Consider the following 19,914-nt stretch of genomic DNA (forward strand, 5'->3'; position numbering starts at 1 on the left):
TTGGGCTGCGATCTGTGTGACCGGCAGTTTCAAACCACCAGCAGCTCCTCTGAAGAAAGACTTGGCTTTCTACTCCTGTAAACAGTTACAGATTCAGAAACCCACAAGGGGTCGCTGTGAGTTAGCATTGACTCGATGGCAGCAAGAGTAGAGTGCTGTCTTGCTTAGTGCGGGTCTCGATCTTTGTCTTGGCTTGTGGATAGTCAGTCATTGCCTAGGCTTTCTATGAATATGCAGTGTCTTTCTCGTGGAAGTACTGCTAACACCTTTCCTAGGTCTGCCTCACGACTCTGAAGTATGAGTATGTGGAGAAGGCACTTCTCCCCAGAATTCTGTGCCCCGGGCTTTTGGGAAATTGTTTTCTCTTTTAGTAGTTGCCTCTTGAAGCATCTGCGTGGGTTTCATGACGTTCAGTGTTGCCCAAGTTAGTATGAAAGCTCATCATTCTTTTTCATACTCTTCTCCATGCTTTCAATCTAATCCACATCCATGTGTCCCCTCTCCTGCCTCCTTGCACTTCAGGTCTCTGTGTCTATCTGTAACTACCCGGACCTGGACCGCCTGAGTCCATGCCTTGCATCTTGCTTGTTAATACCAACTGCGTAGTTTCTCTTAGTTTATATGTAAGTGATGGAGTTGAATAACTTTTTCCAAGTTTATATATCTCTGTACACGTGCCTCTGAATAACTACTTGTAATTTTACCCTTCTGTAGTTACAAGAAGTGTATTTGTTCACCCATTTTTGTATTTTAAGAGCCCTGGGTTATGCCTTGGCTTGCTTACCACAAGGTTGGCGGTTCACACCTGCCAGCCACCCTACGGGAGAAAAATGAGGCTGCTTGCTCCCATAAAGAGTTAACATTCTCGACAGTCCTGTAGGTCATTATGAGCTTGAATAGACTCGATGACAGTTAGTGGGTGGAGACACAGTGCAACCAAGATAATATAAGAAAGACAGGACACCGTTTCTCCCTTCATAAGCTTTGTAGTTTAAAAGGGAAATTTTTAAAGTGAGCAGCAGTAATTATATGGAATGATGTTATGATAGAGGCAATTTTAAGAACCTGGAGCCACCAATGGTGGGTGTAGCTTCAGGTTAAACCTGCACAGGAGGCTGCAGGAGATGGTGTTGAGAGCTGAGATGTGAAGGAAGAATCAGTAATAGCCAGACTACAGTGTATAAGAAAGGTGCATTATTATTTATTGCATTAAGTGGAATTAATATTCTATTGGAGGTAACAGGAAATTTAATTAGAAGCATGCCAAAACTGCAAACACACAATCAAATATTTTAATATGCAAATATGCACATATTTCCAAATGTCAGAGGTGTCCAGTTGTTCTTTGTCTTTGTTTTGAACTGGTGCTATGTAGATAGATAACACAAAGCCCTGAGTAGTGACACAATAGTTAAGGTTCTTGGCTGCCAAGATCAGTACTCTTTAAAAACTAGTTTAATTGGTGTACACTTCACATATCATACAATTTAATCATTCAATGGAAGTGCACATAAAACCAGGTGTTGAGCCGTGTATAGTAACAACCCTATGGGAAAGCTAAACTTCCTCCTGCCCAGTACTCTGTGCTGTTCCCAAAGAAACACTTCAAATAATTCATATGTAGGAATAGATGTTACCACTCTTAATTTATTTTCTCCTACAATACTAAGTAATTTCACAAAACTACCAATTAAAGGCTATTCAAAATGTTCCTCTAAATTTATAAATGAAAGGTTTGTGCTTAATTCAGTGTCATTTCTTAAGTAGGCAACTAAGATATAAATCAACATGATCTACCCCACAATTATGAGACAGTGCCTTAAAAAAACAAAACCAAAAAAAACCCCTAGAACCAAAGACTATGTAAGGGCTAGAATCTGGGATTTTTCCCAAATTGTGATTGTTTATTGACTAGAAGGTAGAGTCAAGGAATATGCTTAACAGTGCTGGTACCCAACTGGTTTCAATTCATTTTTTAAGTTACCATATATACTTGAGTATCAGCCGACCCGAATATAAGCCGAAGCACCTGATTTTACCACAACAACTGGGACTCGAGTATAAGCCTAGGGTGGAAAATGTAGCAACTACTGTGGTAAATTTAAAAATAAAAATAGATACCAATAAAATTACAGGAATTGTGGCATCAGTAGGTTAAATGTTTTTGAATATTTATTTCAAAGAAAAACCATAAACTAGTTCTATAAATGGAAAAGAGGGTCAACAAAAACAATATGGTATCAACCATAACTATACACGCTGTGTTACTGCATGCTCTGCATTACTACACACGCTGCCTTACCTCATGTACACAATGCAGCTTGTCTAGTTTGAGGCCTAACGCAGGCTGATGATATTCCAGAATGTGATGACAGGACGGTTTCATAGAACAGCCTGTGTTAGGGTTCAGAATATACAGTCTGCATTGTGTATACACTGTGTACGTGCTCAGGGCTGCTTGGACTTCTTTCCAGCTAAGCCTTGAAATGGTTGAATGCCGACTCGTTCTTTGGGATGCAATGACTGGACATTCTTTCCATTTGCTCTTGATGCTTCTGGCACAGTTCAGTATTTTGCCCATAGAACCGTCAGTCTTGCAACTCAGGACTTGAATTGTTTCTTCAGTTCTTTCCGTTTAAGCTATGGTGAGCCCCTTTTCCGTTTCAGTTTTCTAACACCAGGTCCATGCGCATTTCCTTCTGGTCCTTTGTCTTCTGGAGCTGCCTGTGGAGCTTTCCTGTGTGCCTCTGACGTCGTCGTTCTTCCACTTGCCTCAGCCACTCCAAGATCAAGAGCAAGTCTCGGTCCCTGCTGACAGCCACTCTGATCCTTTGTTCTTTTTACTGACCTCTGGCCCTCCTGTATGGTGTTTTCAATATCCTACAGCTCATCGGATCGTGTCATCGGTGCTCAGGTGTCAAACTTGTTCTTGAGAGAGACTCAAGGTTGCGAAAGACTCAAGGTTGGATTGTGGCTCTTGTGGACTTGTTTCAGTTTTCTTTAGCTTCAGCCTGTACTTCAGTGTGAGCAGTTTCACAGTCAGCCCTTGGCCTCACTGTAGCTGCTGAGCTTTCCTGTCTTCTCCTCCCACAGATGTGGTCAGGGTGGTTTCTGGTTGCTCGATCTGGAGGAAACCACCTGTACAGTCACCATCTGTTTTTGAAAAAGATCTTGACAGCAAAGAATCCTTGGTCTTGCAAAATTGTACCGCATGCTCGCTGACTTCACTTCTGTCATCAAGACTGTTGTGTTCCTGCTGTTCTTTCCTCCCCTCTTCCAACTTTGCCAATTAATCACTAATAATTTTTAATCACTAATAATTATCCATGTATCCTGAGTGCTTGTTTAATTAATCTCAGACTTGGTAAAAATCTTTAATTTCGTCACTAGCTTTTGGTGCTTGAGTTTGAGTAATAGTTATGTTGACCAGACTTCTTGGTATGCAGATGTATAGCATCCTATTACAGACAGCATTGTACTTCAGAGAAGTACTCGTGAACGGGCCTCTGTGAGGGTGAGTGCGAAACCAGTCCTCCTGAATCCTTGCTGGCAGAGTATAAATCATGTGATTTTCCGATTCACAATGGCCAGTCCTGGTCCATTTCAGCTCACGAATGCCTAAGCCTTCGATCAGTATGACTTTCTTCCTGACTTTGAGTTTTCCTAGGGGCACACTTTGTACTTTCCACCTTCCAATAACTGGTAGATGTTTGCAACTCTTCCCTCCACCCCCATTTTGAGTTGTGCCCCATTAGCACATGAAGGCCCTGAAAGCTCTACTGTATCCATGGTATTAGGTTCTACTCTATTTGAGAGCACAACTTTTTTTTTCTTATTTAAATCATTTTATTGTGGGCTTGTACAACTCTTACCACAATCCCTACACCCATCCATTGTGTCAAGCACATTTGTACATTTGTTGCCATCATCATTATCAAAACATTTGCTTTCTACTTGAGCCCTTGGTATCAGCTCCTCTTTTCCTCCGCCCATGAACTCTTGATAATTTATAAATTATTATTATTTTGTATGTCTTACACTGTCTGGCGTTTCCCTTCACCCACTTTTCTGTTGTCCGTCCCCCAGGGAGGAGGTTATGTGTAGATCCTTGTAATTGGTTCTCCCTTTCTACTCCACCTTCCCCTTATCCTCCTGGTATCACTACTATCATTATTGGTCTTGAGGAGTTTATCTGTCCTGGATTCCCTGTATTTTCAGCTCTGATCAGTACCAGTGTACATCCTCTCGTCTAGCTAGATTTGTAAGGTAGAATTGGGATCATGATAGTGGGGGGGGGAGGGAAGCATTAAAGAACTAGAGGAAAGTATGTTTAATCGTTGCTATATATTGCACCTTGACTGGCTCATCTCCTCCCCACGACCCTTCTGTAAGGGGATGTCTAGTTGCATACAGATGGACTTTGGGTCTCCACTCTGCACTCCCCCTCCTTCACAGTGATAGGATCTTTTATTCTTTGATGCCTGATCCCTGATCCCATTGACACCTCGTGATGGCACAGGCTGGTGTGCTTCTTCCTTATGGGCTTTGTTGCTTCTGAGCTAGATGGCCAATTGTTTATCTTCAAGCCTTTAAGACCGCAGTCAAATTTTGAGTGGCTTCTGACCCAAAGACACTTTTTGGCTCTGTCACTGACCATGTTCTGCTGCTAGTCGTGTGATTTTCCATGTCTGACATTGCCCACAGGTAAGGTTTTCAGTGGCTCATCCTCCAAAGCAGATAGCCTCGTCTTTCTTCACAGTCTGTCCTTCATCGGAAAGCTCTGTTGAAACATACTCTCTTTGGGTGACCCAGCTGGTGTCTGAAAATACCAATGAATAGCTTCTGGCATGACAGCAGCACTCAAGCCACTGCAGTGTGACAAATTTACAAAGAAGTGGCTATTAAAATGTAACTTCTGAACAGAGAATCAAACTTAAAATAAACTACCTTGATAAAAAATAAAAAGAATAAGGTATTTTATTGGGAATTGTTTATTCTTTTATTGAAAATTAAATGATTTTTGAACGACAGTACCTGCAAAATCTCATTCTTTAAAATAATTCTTTGTTTTAAGGGAAAATGATTCCAAGGCAATAACTCATAGTTATTATTTTATCTTCTAATGGGTCCTATTTAATATATATCACACACACATGGTCACTTATTAATCATTTCTGGGATATTTAAAAGAAGAAACAGATGATGAAGTCTTTGGTAACCTCATCTCAGTTCTTAAAGAAAACCCTTTCCTGTAAAATATTTATTGGCACTCTGCATATTAGCAGGTAGAAATTTAACTAATTTGAATTCTTCCTTAAGGGTACTAAAATTTATCCATTATACTTGGAAATTAAGAAAGTGAGAAGTGTAAAATGTATTTTGTTGTTGTTGTTGTTAAAGTAAGCATATCTGGAACTTATATTCTTTCATATTTCTTTTCACTTTGAGAAGCTAGTGGATTACTCAGATTTTTCCAGGAATGTGGTTTCACTTAACAACATTTTATAATTGACCTCATTTTCTGAGGATTAATGAACTGTTAAATTTTCACAGGTCTCATCACAACCACATCAAGAAAACTAGACCGAGAACAGCAAGATGAACACATTTTAGAAGTGAGTATTTCTTTTTTAATTTTGAAATGATAAATATGGGAAAAACCATTTTCTTCAAGCTAATTAATCTGCCTTCATAACTGATAATAGTTTTTTGGATTTTTCCCCCACTTACTACTAATACAAAGGGGGAAAAGTTAAGAGGAGAGTTCCTGTTTTCTTTGGCTGCCCTCTTCCCATCCCAGAACACAGCCATGATCAGGAGTTGGAAGGAGCCCTGATGGGAAACTGCCTGTTGGTCGGCTCACAGTTACAGTCAGTCGTGCAGATCCACCAGGTGCTGTTCAGAGAAAGATGAAGCTTTCTGCTCCCATACAGACTTACAGCCTCCCAAACTCTTAGTAACAATTCTACTATCCTGTAGGTAGGTCATTATGAGTCAGAATTGCCTTAATGCCAGTGCATTTGTTTTGGTTCATCTTGAGTTGTCTACTTACTACATGTCTGCAAACCCTGTGTGCGTGCACATGTACACATACACCACACACAGCATAAAAAGTATTATTTAGGTTTAATTGTTAGTTGAAAGGTGCTGTTTTCTCCATGTATTTGGCATACTTCTTTTCTTTCTTTAAGAGGTATTTGAGTTTCTAGCAGTGCACATGTGTGCTTGATTGATCTGGGAAATTGTTCAATACTTCCATCATTGCCTATATTTAAAAAAAACTGTTACTGTATAAAGTTTGTGCTTTAAAAAAAAGGTCTCAACAAAAGTAGATTGAATTCTGATGTGCTCTTAGGAATGTTTTTTCTTTTATAAGACTTCTTAAGAAAAAAGCCCAAACAAACAAAAAGACTTCTTTAAAATCCCTTCTATTCCTTTAAAAATACTAATACTATTATTACTAATAAGAAAAGCTCCCTGTTGACTAGGTAGCCTCATTCCTGAAGAAAGGATACATGTAATTTGGAAGAGGATGATGGAGTGTAAGATGGGTGTCAAGTCTGATCAGATGACTGGGTCTCATCACTTGCAAAGTGGCCAGAGACCAGGAGAAGATGTAGCCTTGGAGAGGGAAAGTGGTCCAGTACAAATGAACTCTGCTGCCATTCCTCTCACCATGGGTTAAAGTCTGGTGTTGATTGCCGAGCATGCATTTTGCATTTACTCCATTATATCAGTATGGCTAATTAGAAAATTCTCACTTACTGTTGTTTTTTAGTTCCCTCTATTTTAAACAGCTACTCTTCATACTGATCCCAGTTCAATCTCGTTTATTGTTGGTCCTAATTTTCTACCATTGTCAGTAAAATGTTCCTTTTTTTCTCGCTATGTAGGAGTTGTGTGTGTGCGTGTGCACATATGTGCGGTTGCCACAGTGGTCATACAGCCACAGTCCTCTTCCCAAGCAGCAATTTCTCTAAATTACATGGTGTCTTAAAGAGAAAGCGTTGTTTCCATCACACGTTTAAAGTTGTCTACCTGGCTCCTGAGATGGAACCCAAGCTTGGGAGCCACTTTGGGTGTTGTGAATACTACGAAGCATAGCACTTGCTTGCGCCCACCCAACCGCCCAGCTCTCTAAAGCTAAGAGGAAAATGTTGAGAGGTCAAAGTTAAAATGGTGACTTTCCTTTGCTTTAGTTAGAAAGTTTAGGAAGGTGCATGGTAAACTAATAGTGTTTTTATAAACAAGACAGTTATGTTGCTGGACTGGACCCTCTGATAAGCAGCAAGTCAGGATACATTCATACCATTAACCAAAATCATTTACAGTCACCAAGCTTCAAAAAGAAAATAATTTCCCGCAAAACTTCATTTGCTCTAATATATCTAGTATTCCAGCAACCTAGTTTGGAGGACATAATAGAGGTGCAGATGAGGGGAAGAGAACTATTAAGTCATTGCTTTTAATTTACACACTGAAGTAAACACTTAGCGATGAAATAGTCTTTTACGCATTTGATGTAGCCATTAGTTCCGTCCTCAATAATCCATGATCTTTGTGCTTGAACAGAAATATGAATTATTTACTTAAAATGGATGCTATTTTACTGAAAATATTTTTCTTTAAGTTGTTCTTAAATTGAAATCCCCACCTTACTAAGCCTTATAAAAGGATCCCTGGTTGTGTTGTCACATAAAGCATTTGACTGCTATCTTCACGGTCAGTGGTTCAAGCCCACCAACTGCTCTGTGGAGGAAGACCGAGGCAATCGGCTTCAGTAAAGATTTAAAACCTCAACATTCCCAGGGAGTGGTTCAACTTTGTGTTGAAAACGGCATAAGGAAACAGTCCCCTCAAGAAAGGATTATTAGTGCTTTTTAAAGATGGACTATATATATATCATGTCATTTTAAATAATTAGTATTTTTATTCGTGATTCTTAAATGAATGTTTGCATATCCTATTTGGAGAACTTATGTTTCAGTGTTGTACTCATGTACATTGTTTTTAAGAGGACTCTAGATGTGGTAAGCAAAATCTTCCTGTATTGCTTCTGTGGCTTGAAAAAAGTTGTTGAGCATTCACAAAACTAACATTTTGGTGATGGTCACTTTGAGTGGCAGTCGTGTAAGGAAGAGAGGACAGACAACGTGGTGCGGCAAGAGTGAAGTTAACCACAACCTTTCTGGCTGCTCCCTGAGTTCCCCTACCAAACGTTAGAGGCTGCCTTCCCTCCTTTTGGGAGGCAGATGCCAGAAGGAGAGGAGGCAGTACATGTCCGCAGGCTTTGTAAACTAGATGTTTATGCAAAGGTGGACTGCCATTAGGCAGAAGGTATTCCCTCTTTTATTATAAAATAGATATTAAAAACGCCTACTGATAATTGCCACCTCTCCAAACAGGTGACTGTGACAGATAATGGTAATCCCCCCAAGTCAACAATTGCGAGAGTAATTGTGAAAATTCTCGATGAAAATGACAACAAACCTCAGTTCCTGCAAAAGTTCTACAAAATTGGACTCCCAGAGCGGGAAAAGGCAGAGCGTGAGAGAAACGCCAAGCGAGAGCCTCTGTACCGCGTGATCGCCACAGACAAGGATGAAGGTCCCAACGCAGAAATCTCCTACAGCATTGAGGAGGGAAATGAGTATGGCAAGTTTTTCATCGAACCCAAAACTGGAGTGGTTTCATCCAAGAAGTTTTCTGGAGCTGGAGAATACGATATTCTTACAGTGAGATAAGATTTTATTCCGTGAAATCTTTATATGCTTTGATTTATGAACCTGTAACTTAATCTCTTACGTAGTCAAATCCTCATGGTTTTGACCTAATGATTAGACCCTGTTTGATGTTTGAGAAGGACGGTTTTGTCTTTTTCAACAGCGGCTTCTTGTTTCTACTGAAGATGATCATGCAGAGATTGCTCTTTTTCATCAAGCTTAATTAAATGTGCTATATATAGACACAGAGTCCTGATGGCATAGTAAATTACACATTGGTCTGCTAGCCACATGATCAGTAGTTGAAAACCACTATCTGTCTTATGAGAGAAAGACAAGGCTGCTTTTCCCATAAAGAGTAACAATCTCAGAATGGGATCGATGTGAGTTGACTTCCACTCGATGGCTGATGGCCATGAGTCTGGTTTGATACATAACTCATGGCCCTCGAGTCAGTGCTGACTCATAGCCACCCCCTGTTTTCCACGACTGTAACTGTTTACACGAATAGAAAGCCCAGTCTTTCAAACTGCCAATCATGTAGATCTCAGCCCAATGCAGATTCACTATATCACCAGGACCTGAGTCTGGTATATAGAAACACATAGTTGAAGCTGGTTCCGTTTAAGATTGTGTTAGCTTATCCTTTAGTTGTGGGATGTGACTTCTGTTTTGTTGATGACTGTAACTTTATTTATTGTTTTGTTTTTGTAAATAATTTTATTGAGGGGTCTTACAGCTCTTATAACAATCCACACATCAATTATGTCAAGCACATTTGTATTTATATTGTTATCATCCTTTCTAAAACATTTTATTTCTACTTGAGCACTTGGTAACAACTCCTTTTTTTCCCCAACCTCCCCCACTTTCCCACTCTTGATAATTTGTAAATAATTTTTATTTTCATAATTTTATACTGTCCACTGTCTCCCTTCACCCACATTTCTCCCCGCATCTTTCACCCTACAAGCTTGGTATTGTTACTCACTCCTTCATCCTGAGGGGTTTATCTGTCCTGGATTCTGTGTGTCCAGTGCACATGCTCTGATCTAGCCAGATTTGTAAGATAGAACTGGGGTCATGATAGTGGAGGGGAGGAAGCATTAAAGAATTAGAGGAATGTTGTGTGTTTCATCGGTGCTATAAAGGTTGTAACTTCAAAATACAGTTGTTATTCTTCTACTTATTTTTATAGATTAAGGCCGTTGATAATGGTCGACCTCAAAAGTCGTCAACTACTCGACTCCATATTGAATGGATCACCAAACCCAAACCATCTCCGGAGCCGATTTTATTTGAAGAGCCCTTTTTTACATTTACTGTAATGGAAAGCGACCCTGTTGCTCACATGATTGGAGTGATCTCTGTTGAACCCCTTGGCACACCTCTTTGGTTTGACATTATCGGTGAGCATTCTATCTAATGTTTCCCTTGGCTTTGTGGAGCTAAGCCATAGGGAACTTGTTGGTAGTATTTTAACCGTGTGTTCCTCTCAAGCTTCAAAATGAGGAATAGGACATGGGGGGGGGGTTGCTTTAAACTGCAGTATTTTTATTGTAAAATGTATCACAATATATACGACCTATATTAGATTTGTTTAAGATTGGTAATCTTTATCTACCTTATCATTAATATAAAAAACAATGCTTTCTTTTAAAACTTACCTCGCCCTTTCAGGAAATCTTAAACATTTGATCTGGAAGCCCGGCTTCCCAGCTTCCACTCTCTCTAACATATGACTCATTGTTATATTTCGTGAATATGATAGAAAGGTTAAAATTGCTATGCCTACGCATGACTGTCACCTGTCAGTATTGCATAGGAAATAAGCATGCAAATTTTGATTTGTATAACTTAGGCATTAAACTTCCAGCTTAGACATTTTTGTTTTAGTTACCTTAATTCTAATTAAGTAGCAAGGTTTATGAGTTTAAAATAATTCTGTAATAAAATGTATATGCGTGATCCAATTCCTCATGATTTTTTGCTTTTTAATTTACCCACACGGTTTTAAAAAGAACCACATTGGATATTTTAGGATTGTTAATGCTTCATTTCATTTTTCATAATATTCTAATAATAAGGATATTTAAGATCAAAAGTCCATGTTGGAATGCAGCTGTCGTTGGAACTGTTTATCCTTTTACTAGCCTCACCTCTTAGCCGTTTTACCCTTACACGCCATTTCGGTCATTTGAGACTGATGGCATGTTTGCTACAATGGCTACCAGACCCATTTGGCATAGGATTTACCTCTTGAAAGCCCTGCTGGTGCTGTTGGTTAGGTGTTGGGCCACTAGCTTCAAGAATGGTGGTTCAAGCCCACACGCGGCTCCCCAGGAGAAAAATGGAGCTATCTACTTCCTCCCTGAAGGAGTTGCCCTCTCAGAGACACCCTATAGCAGGTTACTGTGAGGCAGGATCAACTCAACGGCCTGAGGGAGTTGAGAGCTACCTCTGGAAGACTGGAGAGTGGGCCAGACTTCCCTATTTTGGTCACTGTGTGAAATTGTTGGGTATCCAGTCAACCTGATACCTTTCTAATTTAATTATAAAGCAAGAATGAGGTTATTTGTGTAGCTCGCTATAATTCTTCTATTAACTTTGATCACATTTCCAGGTTAATAGATTGCTTTTCATGTCTGTCTTCACTTTTTACTAATGACTGCATTGAGAACTGGTTTGATCGATTGTTCTTCTTTGTTCTGTGCTTGCCTTCCATGCTTGCTTGCTTCTTTTGGCTGTGCCAGGCGATGCACTTGCCAGAGAAGTATTTTACATCTTTCAGATGGCTTGTGACCTGAACTGTACAGCAGAAGGTATCTGCTGCGATCCCATCATTTGTGTTCAGATGATTAAACATACTAGTTTTCACGACTCTTTAATTTACAGTGACACTTTGGTCCATGCTTCTTTTTATGGTGTGCTCATGGTTTGCCATTTCATTTGCACATGTGTTGACTTTTAATGCATCCCTAATTATTTTTAGATTTGATTTGACTTAGAACTGTGTGTGTTTGTGGGTGTGTGTGTGTGTGTGTGTGTGGTCTCCTAGATTTAGTGGTGGATTTCCATCGTGTGTATGTCTGTGTGTCTGTGGTCTCCTAGATTTAGTGGTGGATTTCCATCGTGTGTGTGTGTGTGTGTGTGTGTGTGTCTGTGATCTCCTAGATTTAGTGGTGGATTTCCATCGTGTGTGTGTCTGTCTGTGATCTCCTAGATTTAGTGGTGGATTTCCATCGTGTGTGTGTGTGTGTGTGTGTGTGTGTGTCTGTGATCTCCTAGATTTAGTGGTGGATTTCCATCGTGTGTGTGTCTGTCTGTGATCTCCTAGATTTAGTGGTGGATTTCCATCATGACATGGAAGCCTTTGTTTTCTTTCCATTTCATTTCATGGTGATAATCTCTCAAGTTGGATTGATTTGAAATGCAAATCATCTCAGATTATATACTTCTATTCGAATGATAAATATCTAAAATAAAATTAAAGATGCTTTTAGCTAATCTTAGTAGGATAGAGGCCTTTCATTTCATTAATCTTTGCAATTTCTTCTTTTTAAATTGTATGTCAGAGTCAGGGCTAATTGAAGCCAACTGACATTATTGTTTTCAGAATTAACATCTGCCCTAATTAGTTATTTTGTCATTATATTCTGTTCAAAGTGTGATGCATCTTTTTTTGAATAATTAAACTTTTATAAATGGCTAACCTTTCTTGTTAGCTGATGTTTCAATATAGCAATTGAGCTAAAAATGGAAAAGATGTTCACAGCTGTTCAAAGCAAACAGAAAGCAATTCATTGACTGTATCAGTGATGCTTTTTAGTGTTCAGAGTTGCTTTCTCCTTTACCTTCCAATTAACAGCTTCCTTGACAATTAGGGCTCACCTTTGCTTTTCAGCACAATAAGCATTATCTTTCTAATCGGCTGACTTTTGACTCTAAAAAGGCTAGCTCCCGGAAATCAATCTGATAAGTGTAATACACATTTTCTTCACTGACATTCCGTATTAGAAAGCAAAATAGATGACAAATGTTAGGCCTGCGGCAACCTGGTCTTACTCTTCTGTTTGTCCTCATGTAAACTAGGTGGCAACTATGACAGTCATTTTGATGTGGACAAGGGCACTGGGACCATCATTATCGCCAAACCTCTTGATGCAGAACAAAAATCCAATTATAACCTTACAGTGGAGGCCACGGATGGAACGACAACTATACTAACTCAGGTGCGTGAACTACTAGTGTTTGTCAGCGGAAGGAGCAGAGACCATTCTGAGTCACTTACAGAAGGGTCCACAGATCACCAGAACCAGTGGGTTCTGCCCTCTGAGGTTAAAACTCATTTTATCAAAGTTAGTATGCCGATATTGCTTACACACATAGGCACCAAGCGTTTTTTTTTGTGTTTTTTTTTCGCTTGTCAGCAGTTTATTTCACAGCCTAAAGTGGATTTGGCTCAGGTGAACGCAAGTCGGCTCTGGCCTGCCCGCCCCACCCTCCCACCAAAGTCCAAACAAGGGTTGCATGGGGCATGAAGTCGACCTTGGAGCACAAAGGGGGTCTCTGCGCCCTGACCCCGACCTTTCAGCATGTTAGGAAGGCACTGGGTCCCCAGACACAATTTACACTGGAGGCGGACAGGGTGAAGTTCAGTGTCCAGTGAGGGGCAGTCCATGCGCTACGGAACCACGCTTCTTCGCCGTCTGGTCTCAGAATGTTTATGGATAAGGACATGGGGGTTGGAGGGAGGGGCTCCTGGAGGGTCCTCTTTACATGTTGGCCCGCTCACGCTGCAACCGCGAGTTGTAGGCACGGGACACCGTGTTCCAGGCGTCCATGTAGCGGTCCATGCACATGGCGTTGCACTTCTGCTCAGAATTATCCAGGGAGCCCCCAGGCTTTCCTATGCACTTCCGGAAGCACTTGTCCGTCATCCTCTGTAGCAACTCCTGCGCGTTGGCGACGGCAATCTGTACTTTCACCTGCTCCATGATGACCCCGGGGTCCAGCTTCCTGCCCCCGGAGTTCCCGAAATCTCAGCCGTAGCCACCCTCCATTGCTCCGCAAAGTCACCCCGCGTTTTCATTTTAAGGAAAAGAAATTTACTGTGAAGGTTTTTCAGGTAGCCTAAGAAGTTTTTAAGTTTTTGACTGATGACATAACAACAACAAAACATACCTATGTTATTGCTTTACCATCAATTGTTTCCGATTTTACACTTAGTTTTTAAAAATGTGTTATTGTATACTGCTTTTAAATAATGACTTTCTCAAATTATTTTAATTAAAACTAGTTAAAGTCATTCTTCTTTTAAATTACTTTTTTTGGACTCCTCCCCACGCCTTGACAGCCAGTGCTCTGTCAAATCATTGATGTCATCATTCTGGCCATGTCTTTATTTCTGATGACTGAGAGTGGGCAGATGGAAATGTCCGGACCTGTGGCTCTGCCTCCGCGTCTCGTTTAGTACTTCTCTTGGATTTCGGTGCGGGCTGTGAGGCCTGCCAGTGGGACATCCCTGGATGAATAATCGCCGTGTGGTTTCAGAAGGCAGAGAGTCATTCATTCATTTACTGAAGAAAAACTTGTTTCAGGTGGTATGTTCCAAACATTGTTCTGGAAACATAGTAGTAGGAAATAGGCAAAATTCTACAGAGGCAGGTGGATCTAATGCACAAAGGAGGAGGGTGTCTACTCCTTAGAAGTGTGCAGTCTTGGAAAGCCTATGAGCCAGTTCACTCTGTCCTACAAGGACACTATGCATTAAAATCGACTCGGGCAGTGGGTTTAATCCCATTTCTTTGTTGAGTTTTGACATTGAGAAAACCACACAACTCTGGGTACAGTTCTGTGTGGACTGTATCCACTGGGTGAGCCACTGGTCCTAAGGTACGTGACAGTGTGGCTAATCTACCTGGCACTAGACAACTAAAAGAAAGATTATTTAGAACCACAGTGGGAATTAATTCTAAATAAAGGTGAGGTGACATGGTGGATTATTTGTGGTGCTGCTAATTGCAAGGTCAGCAGTTCAAAACCAGCAGCTGCTTCATAGGCGAAAGATAGGATTCTCTACTGTAAAGATTCATCGTTTCAGAAACCCACAGGGCCTGTATGAGTCAGAGATGACTCGATAGCAGTGACTTAGATTTTTGATAAAACAAATCTATTTGTAAAAAAGCCATTTGTTGCTCCTGCTGCTGCTGCTAAGTGCCTTCAAGTTGGTTCCAGCCAAGTTGGTTCATCAGCCAACGGCAGGATGAAACCCCGCACCATCTTTGGCCACCCTCACGATTGTGATCTGAGCCCGCTGTGGCAGTCTGTGTCCATCTTTTTCACTGCAGGTCTTCTTTTTCACTCTCCGCCCATTTTCCCAATCCTGGTGGCATGTAGAGGCCTTGACCACACTGTGAACACCTGGAAATACTCTCTAGCCACACCGCTCTTTAATTTCCTCCCCGAAAAGTAGCAGGAAGTACTCTGGTAAGCTCCTGTGACTCTAAAAACTACAGATGCTTGAGACGCATGGAAACTGAGACTAGCGCGGTCATTTACCCCGACATTTGGATGAATATTGGTACGTGCATGTAGATATGCATGTGCCTCAAAAGGAAAAGGATGGAATTCAATACTATAGATGAAAATTCTTCTAAGTTTTAATTTTCTAACTTTAAATCATATTGTTATAAATCTTAGATGAGACAGATCATTGGCTAAATAATTTAGTTGCTTTAAAATAATGGAAATGATAGTTTCTTTATTGATGTCTTTTCAAAAAAAGAAATGAGTAGATAATTGAAAGCTGGTTATGACAATATTTTATCCCTTTCTCCAATTACTTCTAATTTCTAGTACATGCAAAATTGATATCTATGCCATGCCCTGGGATCATTTTAAGATCGTCTTGTAAAAGTTCTAGTAGAATATTAAAATTTCAGTTTTGTGGGTAACTGTTCTTATTCTGTAGACCAGCAGAATTAATTTTTCTCGTTCAAAAGTAAGTTCATGAAGTTAGATTTTATTGAATGAAACAAGAAGACCTTGAAGGACATGTGTGCACATGGACCAGTTGGAGTCATCCCTGAACCAGTCCTGTGTGCCAGGTGTGCTCACGTCTATAGATGACACGTAGACCTGCAGCGTTCATTGTGTAGTGCATAAGCAAGCAATTAGGAATGCACTCCTTCCCTGAGAGTTGTGCGTTAGCTAAACGCTTTGTATTAGTAGAGTGTAGATTGAGTGAAAAGTCTACACCGCCATATTTTTACTTTTCTATGGGACACACACATCTTAGATGTTTGTGCCTCATTTATACTTGGAGCTTTTTTGAGGGTGTCATTCTCATGGGTTCTTGAAAATACCCCCGTTGAATTGCTGGGAAGAGAAGATAATCAGAATCTCAGAGCCCAGGTAGAGTAGTTGGTAACGTGTGGATCAAAGAGAGCCATCGTTTTTGAGTTTAGGTGTCTAGACGGACTGAGAATAGGGAAGTTATCTAAGGGAGAGCAAAGAGGCAGATCCTACGAGGAGCACTGACATCAGGAGAGCGTTGATACCAAGTCAGATTTAGGTTGATGTAGCTGAAATACACAGAAATCGGTGGTGGTGTTCTTTTTCTTCTCACAGTTCTGGACACTAAAAATCCAAATGGGATCTCTGCCTTGTCGAATCCTTCCTGGTTGTGTGGATGTTGCTGTTGTCTTTCTTGGTTGTAGGCACTTTCTTGGTTATGGGAAAACCATCTGCAGTTTTGGAGGCCAGGACACAATTTGAGGGAAGCAGTTCAGTTCATAACACCTCAGTAATAGGTAACTGCCGAGCACATAGGTATCCCCCCCTCCCCCCCTGCAAACCCAAGCTCTCTGCCATTGAGTTGGTTCCAACGCATGGTGAGCATATGCAAGGTTTCTGCGGCAGTGCATCTTCATGGCAGCAGCTTCATCTTTCTCCTGCTGAGTGTCGAGTGGGTTTGAACTGCTAACCTTGCAGTTGGCATCCTCTGCTTACCTCATTGTCGCCAAGGCTCTTTTGAACACATGAAAGTAACTAACAAATACGTCCATCTTGTTTCTTAATTTTAGTGGTTTGGTTGCAGCAGGTTCTACTTGTCTGTGATGTGATTGATCTTAGCTGAGGATTAAACTATCTGTGCCCAGCACTCACTCCGCGGAGCAAAAGAATTTTCAAATCTACACCAGCAATGAATATATAATGGTTTCATTTGTAGACATTACCTTTATAATCCCTTCTAGATGGCATTTGACATTTAAAAGTGAAGCTTCTGTAGTTTAAGTGTGTATGTCCTGTGGTTTGGTGAATGTGCATCACATTCATATAAATCTCCATGTAGTCTTCTTTGAGAATGCCAATGTAGTGTTCAGTGAAAGGGCTCTGCACCAGTGTGGTTAGTTAGCAACTTACCTCTTGGTCTCCTGGGACTTTGTACCACTCTGACCTGTCATTACTGGAGCCATCTGTTGTGGTTGGTAATGATTTCTACTATATCTTACTCACATATGTCTTTTAAGCCAGAAAACTATTCCTTGTACTATAAAATTATTGTTTGAAATTTAGTTCAGGACTGAGTTAAATAATATTATTTTCCCTCTAAAATGTTACATTATGGTGGCTTAGTTATTTAAAAGATTTTTCAGTCTACTTAAATTGATTTAGGAAATACACTTCTTGACTTACTTACCTGTGTAGGTTTTGTGATTATGAAACTATGATAGAAAAAATGCCTTTTTGGTTTTCCTTTTACACACACAGAGATAACCCTGTCATTAGGAATGTGAGTTTTCAAAGATTAGAACAAGGAACAGAATACAGTAGGATGCTTACCTTTAACTTAGCAGTTACATGTTCAGATCTGAAGCAAAAGATGAATCTCTATAAATCCTGGTAAATTTTTTATTATCTTTACATGAATAATCTAGAACTGTCTCTTTTGGGGAGACCTAAGGTTATTGAGTCTGCATTTCACTTCTTTATTTTCTCTTTCCAGTTAGTTTTAAGAATTTATGGATCTTCATTTTCTTAATCAGACTTAGATAAATATACCAATGGGCAATTTAAAAATATATTTTTGTTGTTTTTGTTTCATTTTGTTAAAAATAATATATTTCTAATGTGCTTGTGATTTTCTCCAGACTTCTTAACTGTGAAAACATCATAATTTATGAATATTGGTACTTGAAATGATTTTAATCATTACAGGTATTCATCAAAGTAATAGACACAAATGACCACCGTCCTCAGTTTTCTTCATCAAAATATGAAGTTGTTATTCCAGAAGATACAGTGCCGGAGACGGAAATTTTACAAATCAGTGCTATGGATAAAGATGAGAAAAACAAACTCATCTACACGCTGCAGAGTAGTGTGGATCCCTCTAGTCTCAAGAAATTCCGTCTTGATCCCGCCACCGGCGCTCTCTCCACATCAGAGAAGCTCGACCATGAAGCTGTTCATCAGCACGTCCTCACCGTGATGGTAGGTCATTGTGCTCCTCCTGCCGTCAGTCATTACAGTGGTCTTAGAAAGGGTCTCCTGCTTGTGAGACCGATTTTAACTAGTTTTACGAAAAGCTCCATCGGGGTTGACAATGTACTCCTTTCAGGTCCGGGATCAAGATGTTCCTGTCAAGCGCAACTATGCCAGGATCGTGGTTAACATCAGCGACACGAATGACCATGCCCCATGGTTCACCAGCTCCTCCTACGAAGGACGGGTGTACGAATCAGCCGCCGTGGGCTCAGTCGTGCTGCAGGTTACAGCTCTGGACAAGGACAAAGGGGGAAATGCTGAAGTGCGGTACTCCATCGAGTCAGGTACTTTTGGAACACACAGTGTATTGTTTCACCTTCACTTGGTTTTAAGTATTGAGGCGCTTCTGTGTATCACTGCAAAATTTGCACAAATGGACCTCTTTATTCCATTTAAAATGGTAGGAGAAAATGATTTTTTTCCCCCACCACATATGTTAACCCATTGGAAAGCAAAGAGAGTGGGTCCTAACTGAGCTTAGATAAAGTTCTTGGTGAGTCATAATATTAGCGCCAGTAGGGGTGCTGCAAAGCCCTGCAGTAAAGAAAGCTTATAATTCCAAAAGTGATGTTAACCACATAATCATTGTGTCTCATCACTAGGAAAACACTGGTCTGGTCCACTGACATTTACTGTAAGGAATATTTTGTCCTGGGCAGAGCAAGACATTCTCTGTCAATGTGCCGAAGCCTTTTTATAAATGCGGGTCATGTGCCTTTCAGTTCCCTCCTGGGTACCGCTTTTGTGCCACGTTGACTCCCACGTACCTTTCATCATTCTGTTTTATTCATGGGATTTGACTGTGATAGCAGTCCCCAAAGGCATGGGACAAGGCTGGCGAGCTGACTAGAGTTGGGCAAGGCAACAGATAAGGAAAAGACCAGACCGACTACTTACTGGCCTGGGCAGGGTCTAGAACAATTTGGCAAGAAGCTGAGAGTCTGGTTGGTGATGATAAGAAGGCGGGGGGGGGGGGGGTGAGTACAGGTGGCCCAGCAGAAAGTCCTTATTGTCTGTTGTGTTTTACGCTGTCACTCATTTCACTCATTCCCTTAACATTATCATTCCACAGACTAACTAAGCTCATTGATGTACCAGGGTGTGCTAATTAATTGCTAATTCATAAATGTGCTTCATAGATAGGGGTTAAATTGATCCATTGATGGACAGTACTTGCAAAAGAATTTCGCCCTGGATTAAAACAGACATCTGGTTTAAAATATATAAATGATAGTCCGAAACTGCTTTGCTTTGGGGCTTGTCCTTCTCACGCCTAGTTGGTGAGTGTGATGAACCACGGAGGAGACAGCTTCCTCTTTGCTGCCGTTAGAATAAGGAACGTAGTCTTCTTGGTCTCTCGGTTTATTATGGTTTTTAAAGATTGAGATCTTCAATTTGACCTAACTTTAAGAAAATAAACACAAACCCATACTACCACATAACTTCAAGAAGTTTGTAGGAGAATCTGCTTAAAGAAAATTGTTTTTTTTCCCCCCTCAAACTTTTTGAATCTTCCCTGTATTTTCCTTAGGCATTAAACTTGGAAGAGGCATATTTCACTTTAGTTCATAATCAAAATCCAAGTGAAGTGTGAATAATTAAAAATCAATTTTTGCCCATCTGTTTTCTGCAGTTCAAC

At 40.5% G+C, this 19,914-nt stretch overlaps 1 protein-coding gene and 1 pseudogene across 4 annotated transcripts in view; one reads left to right on the forward strand and one right to left on the reverse strand.

Annotated features, from left to right (window-relative positions):
* Window positions 1-19,914, forward strand: part of FAT1 (FAT atypical cadherin 1) — a 151,221-nt gene that overhangs the window by 89,981 nt on the left and 41,326 nt on the right. For all 4 annotated transcript variants that reach the window (XR_012785746.1, XM_075556789.1, XM_075556791.1 and 1 more), the window contains exons 4-9: window positions 5,554-5,615; window positions 8,406-8,735; window positions 9,922-10,132; window positions 12,816-12,955; window positions 17,946-18,221; window positions 18,349-18,559. Coding sequence is in view for 3 of the 4 variants with exons in the window: in XM_075556789.1 (XP_075412904.1) it covers window positions 5,554-5,615; window positions 8,406-8,735; window positions 9,922-10,132; window positions 12,816-12,955; window positions 17,946-18,221; window positions 18,349-18,559 (1,230 nt within the window). In the remaining variant the exon portion in view is untranslated. The remainder of the gene's footprint in view (window positions 1-5,553; window positions 5,616-8,405; window positions 8,736-9,921; window positions 10,133-12,815; window positions 12,956-17,945; window positions 18,222-18,348; window positions 18,560-19,914) is intronic.
* On the reverse strand, window positions 13,390-13,786 carry LOC142455161 (mitochondrial import inner membrane translocase subunit Tim13 pseudogene; annotated as a pseudogene).

This window comes from Tenrec ecaudatus, chromosome 8 (genome assembly GCF_050624435.1).
Source record: "Tenrec ecaudatus isolate mTenEca1 chromosome 8, mTenEca1.hap1, whole genome shotgun sequence".
NCBI classification, from domain to species: Eukaryota; Metazoa; Chordata; class Mammalia; order Afrosoricida; family Tenrecidae; genus Tenrec; species Tenrec ecaudatus.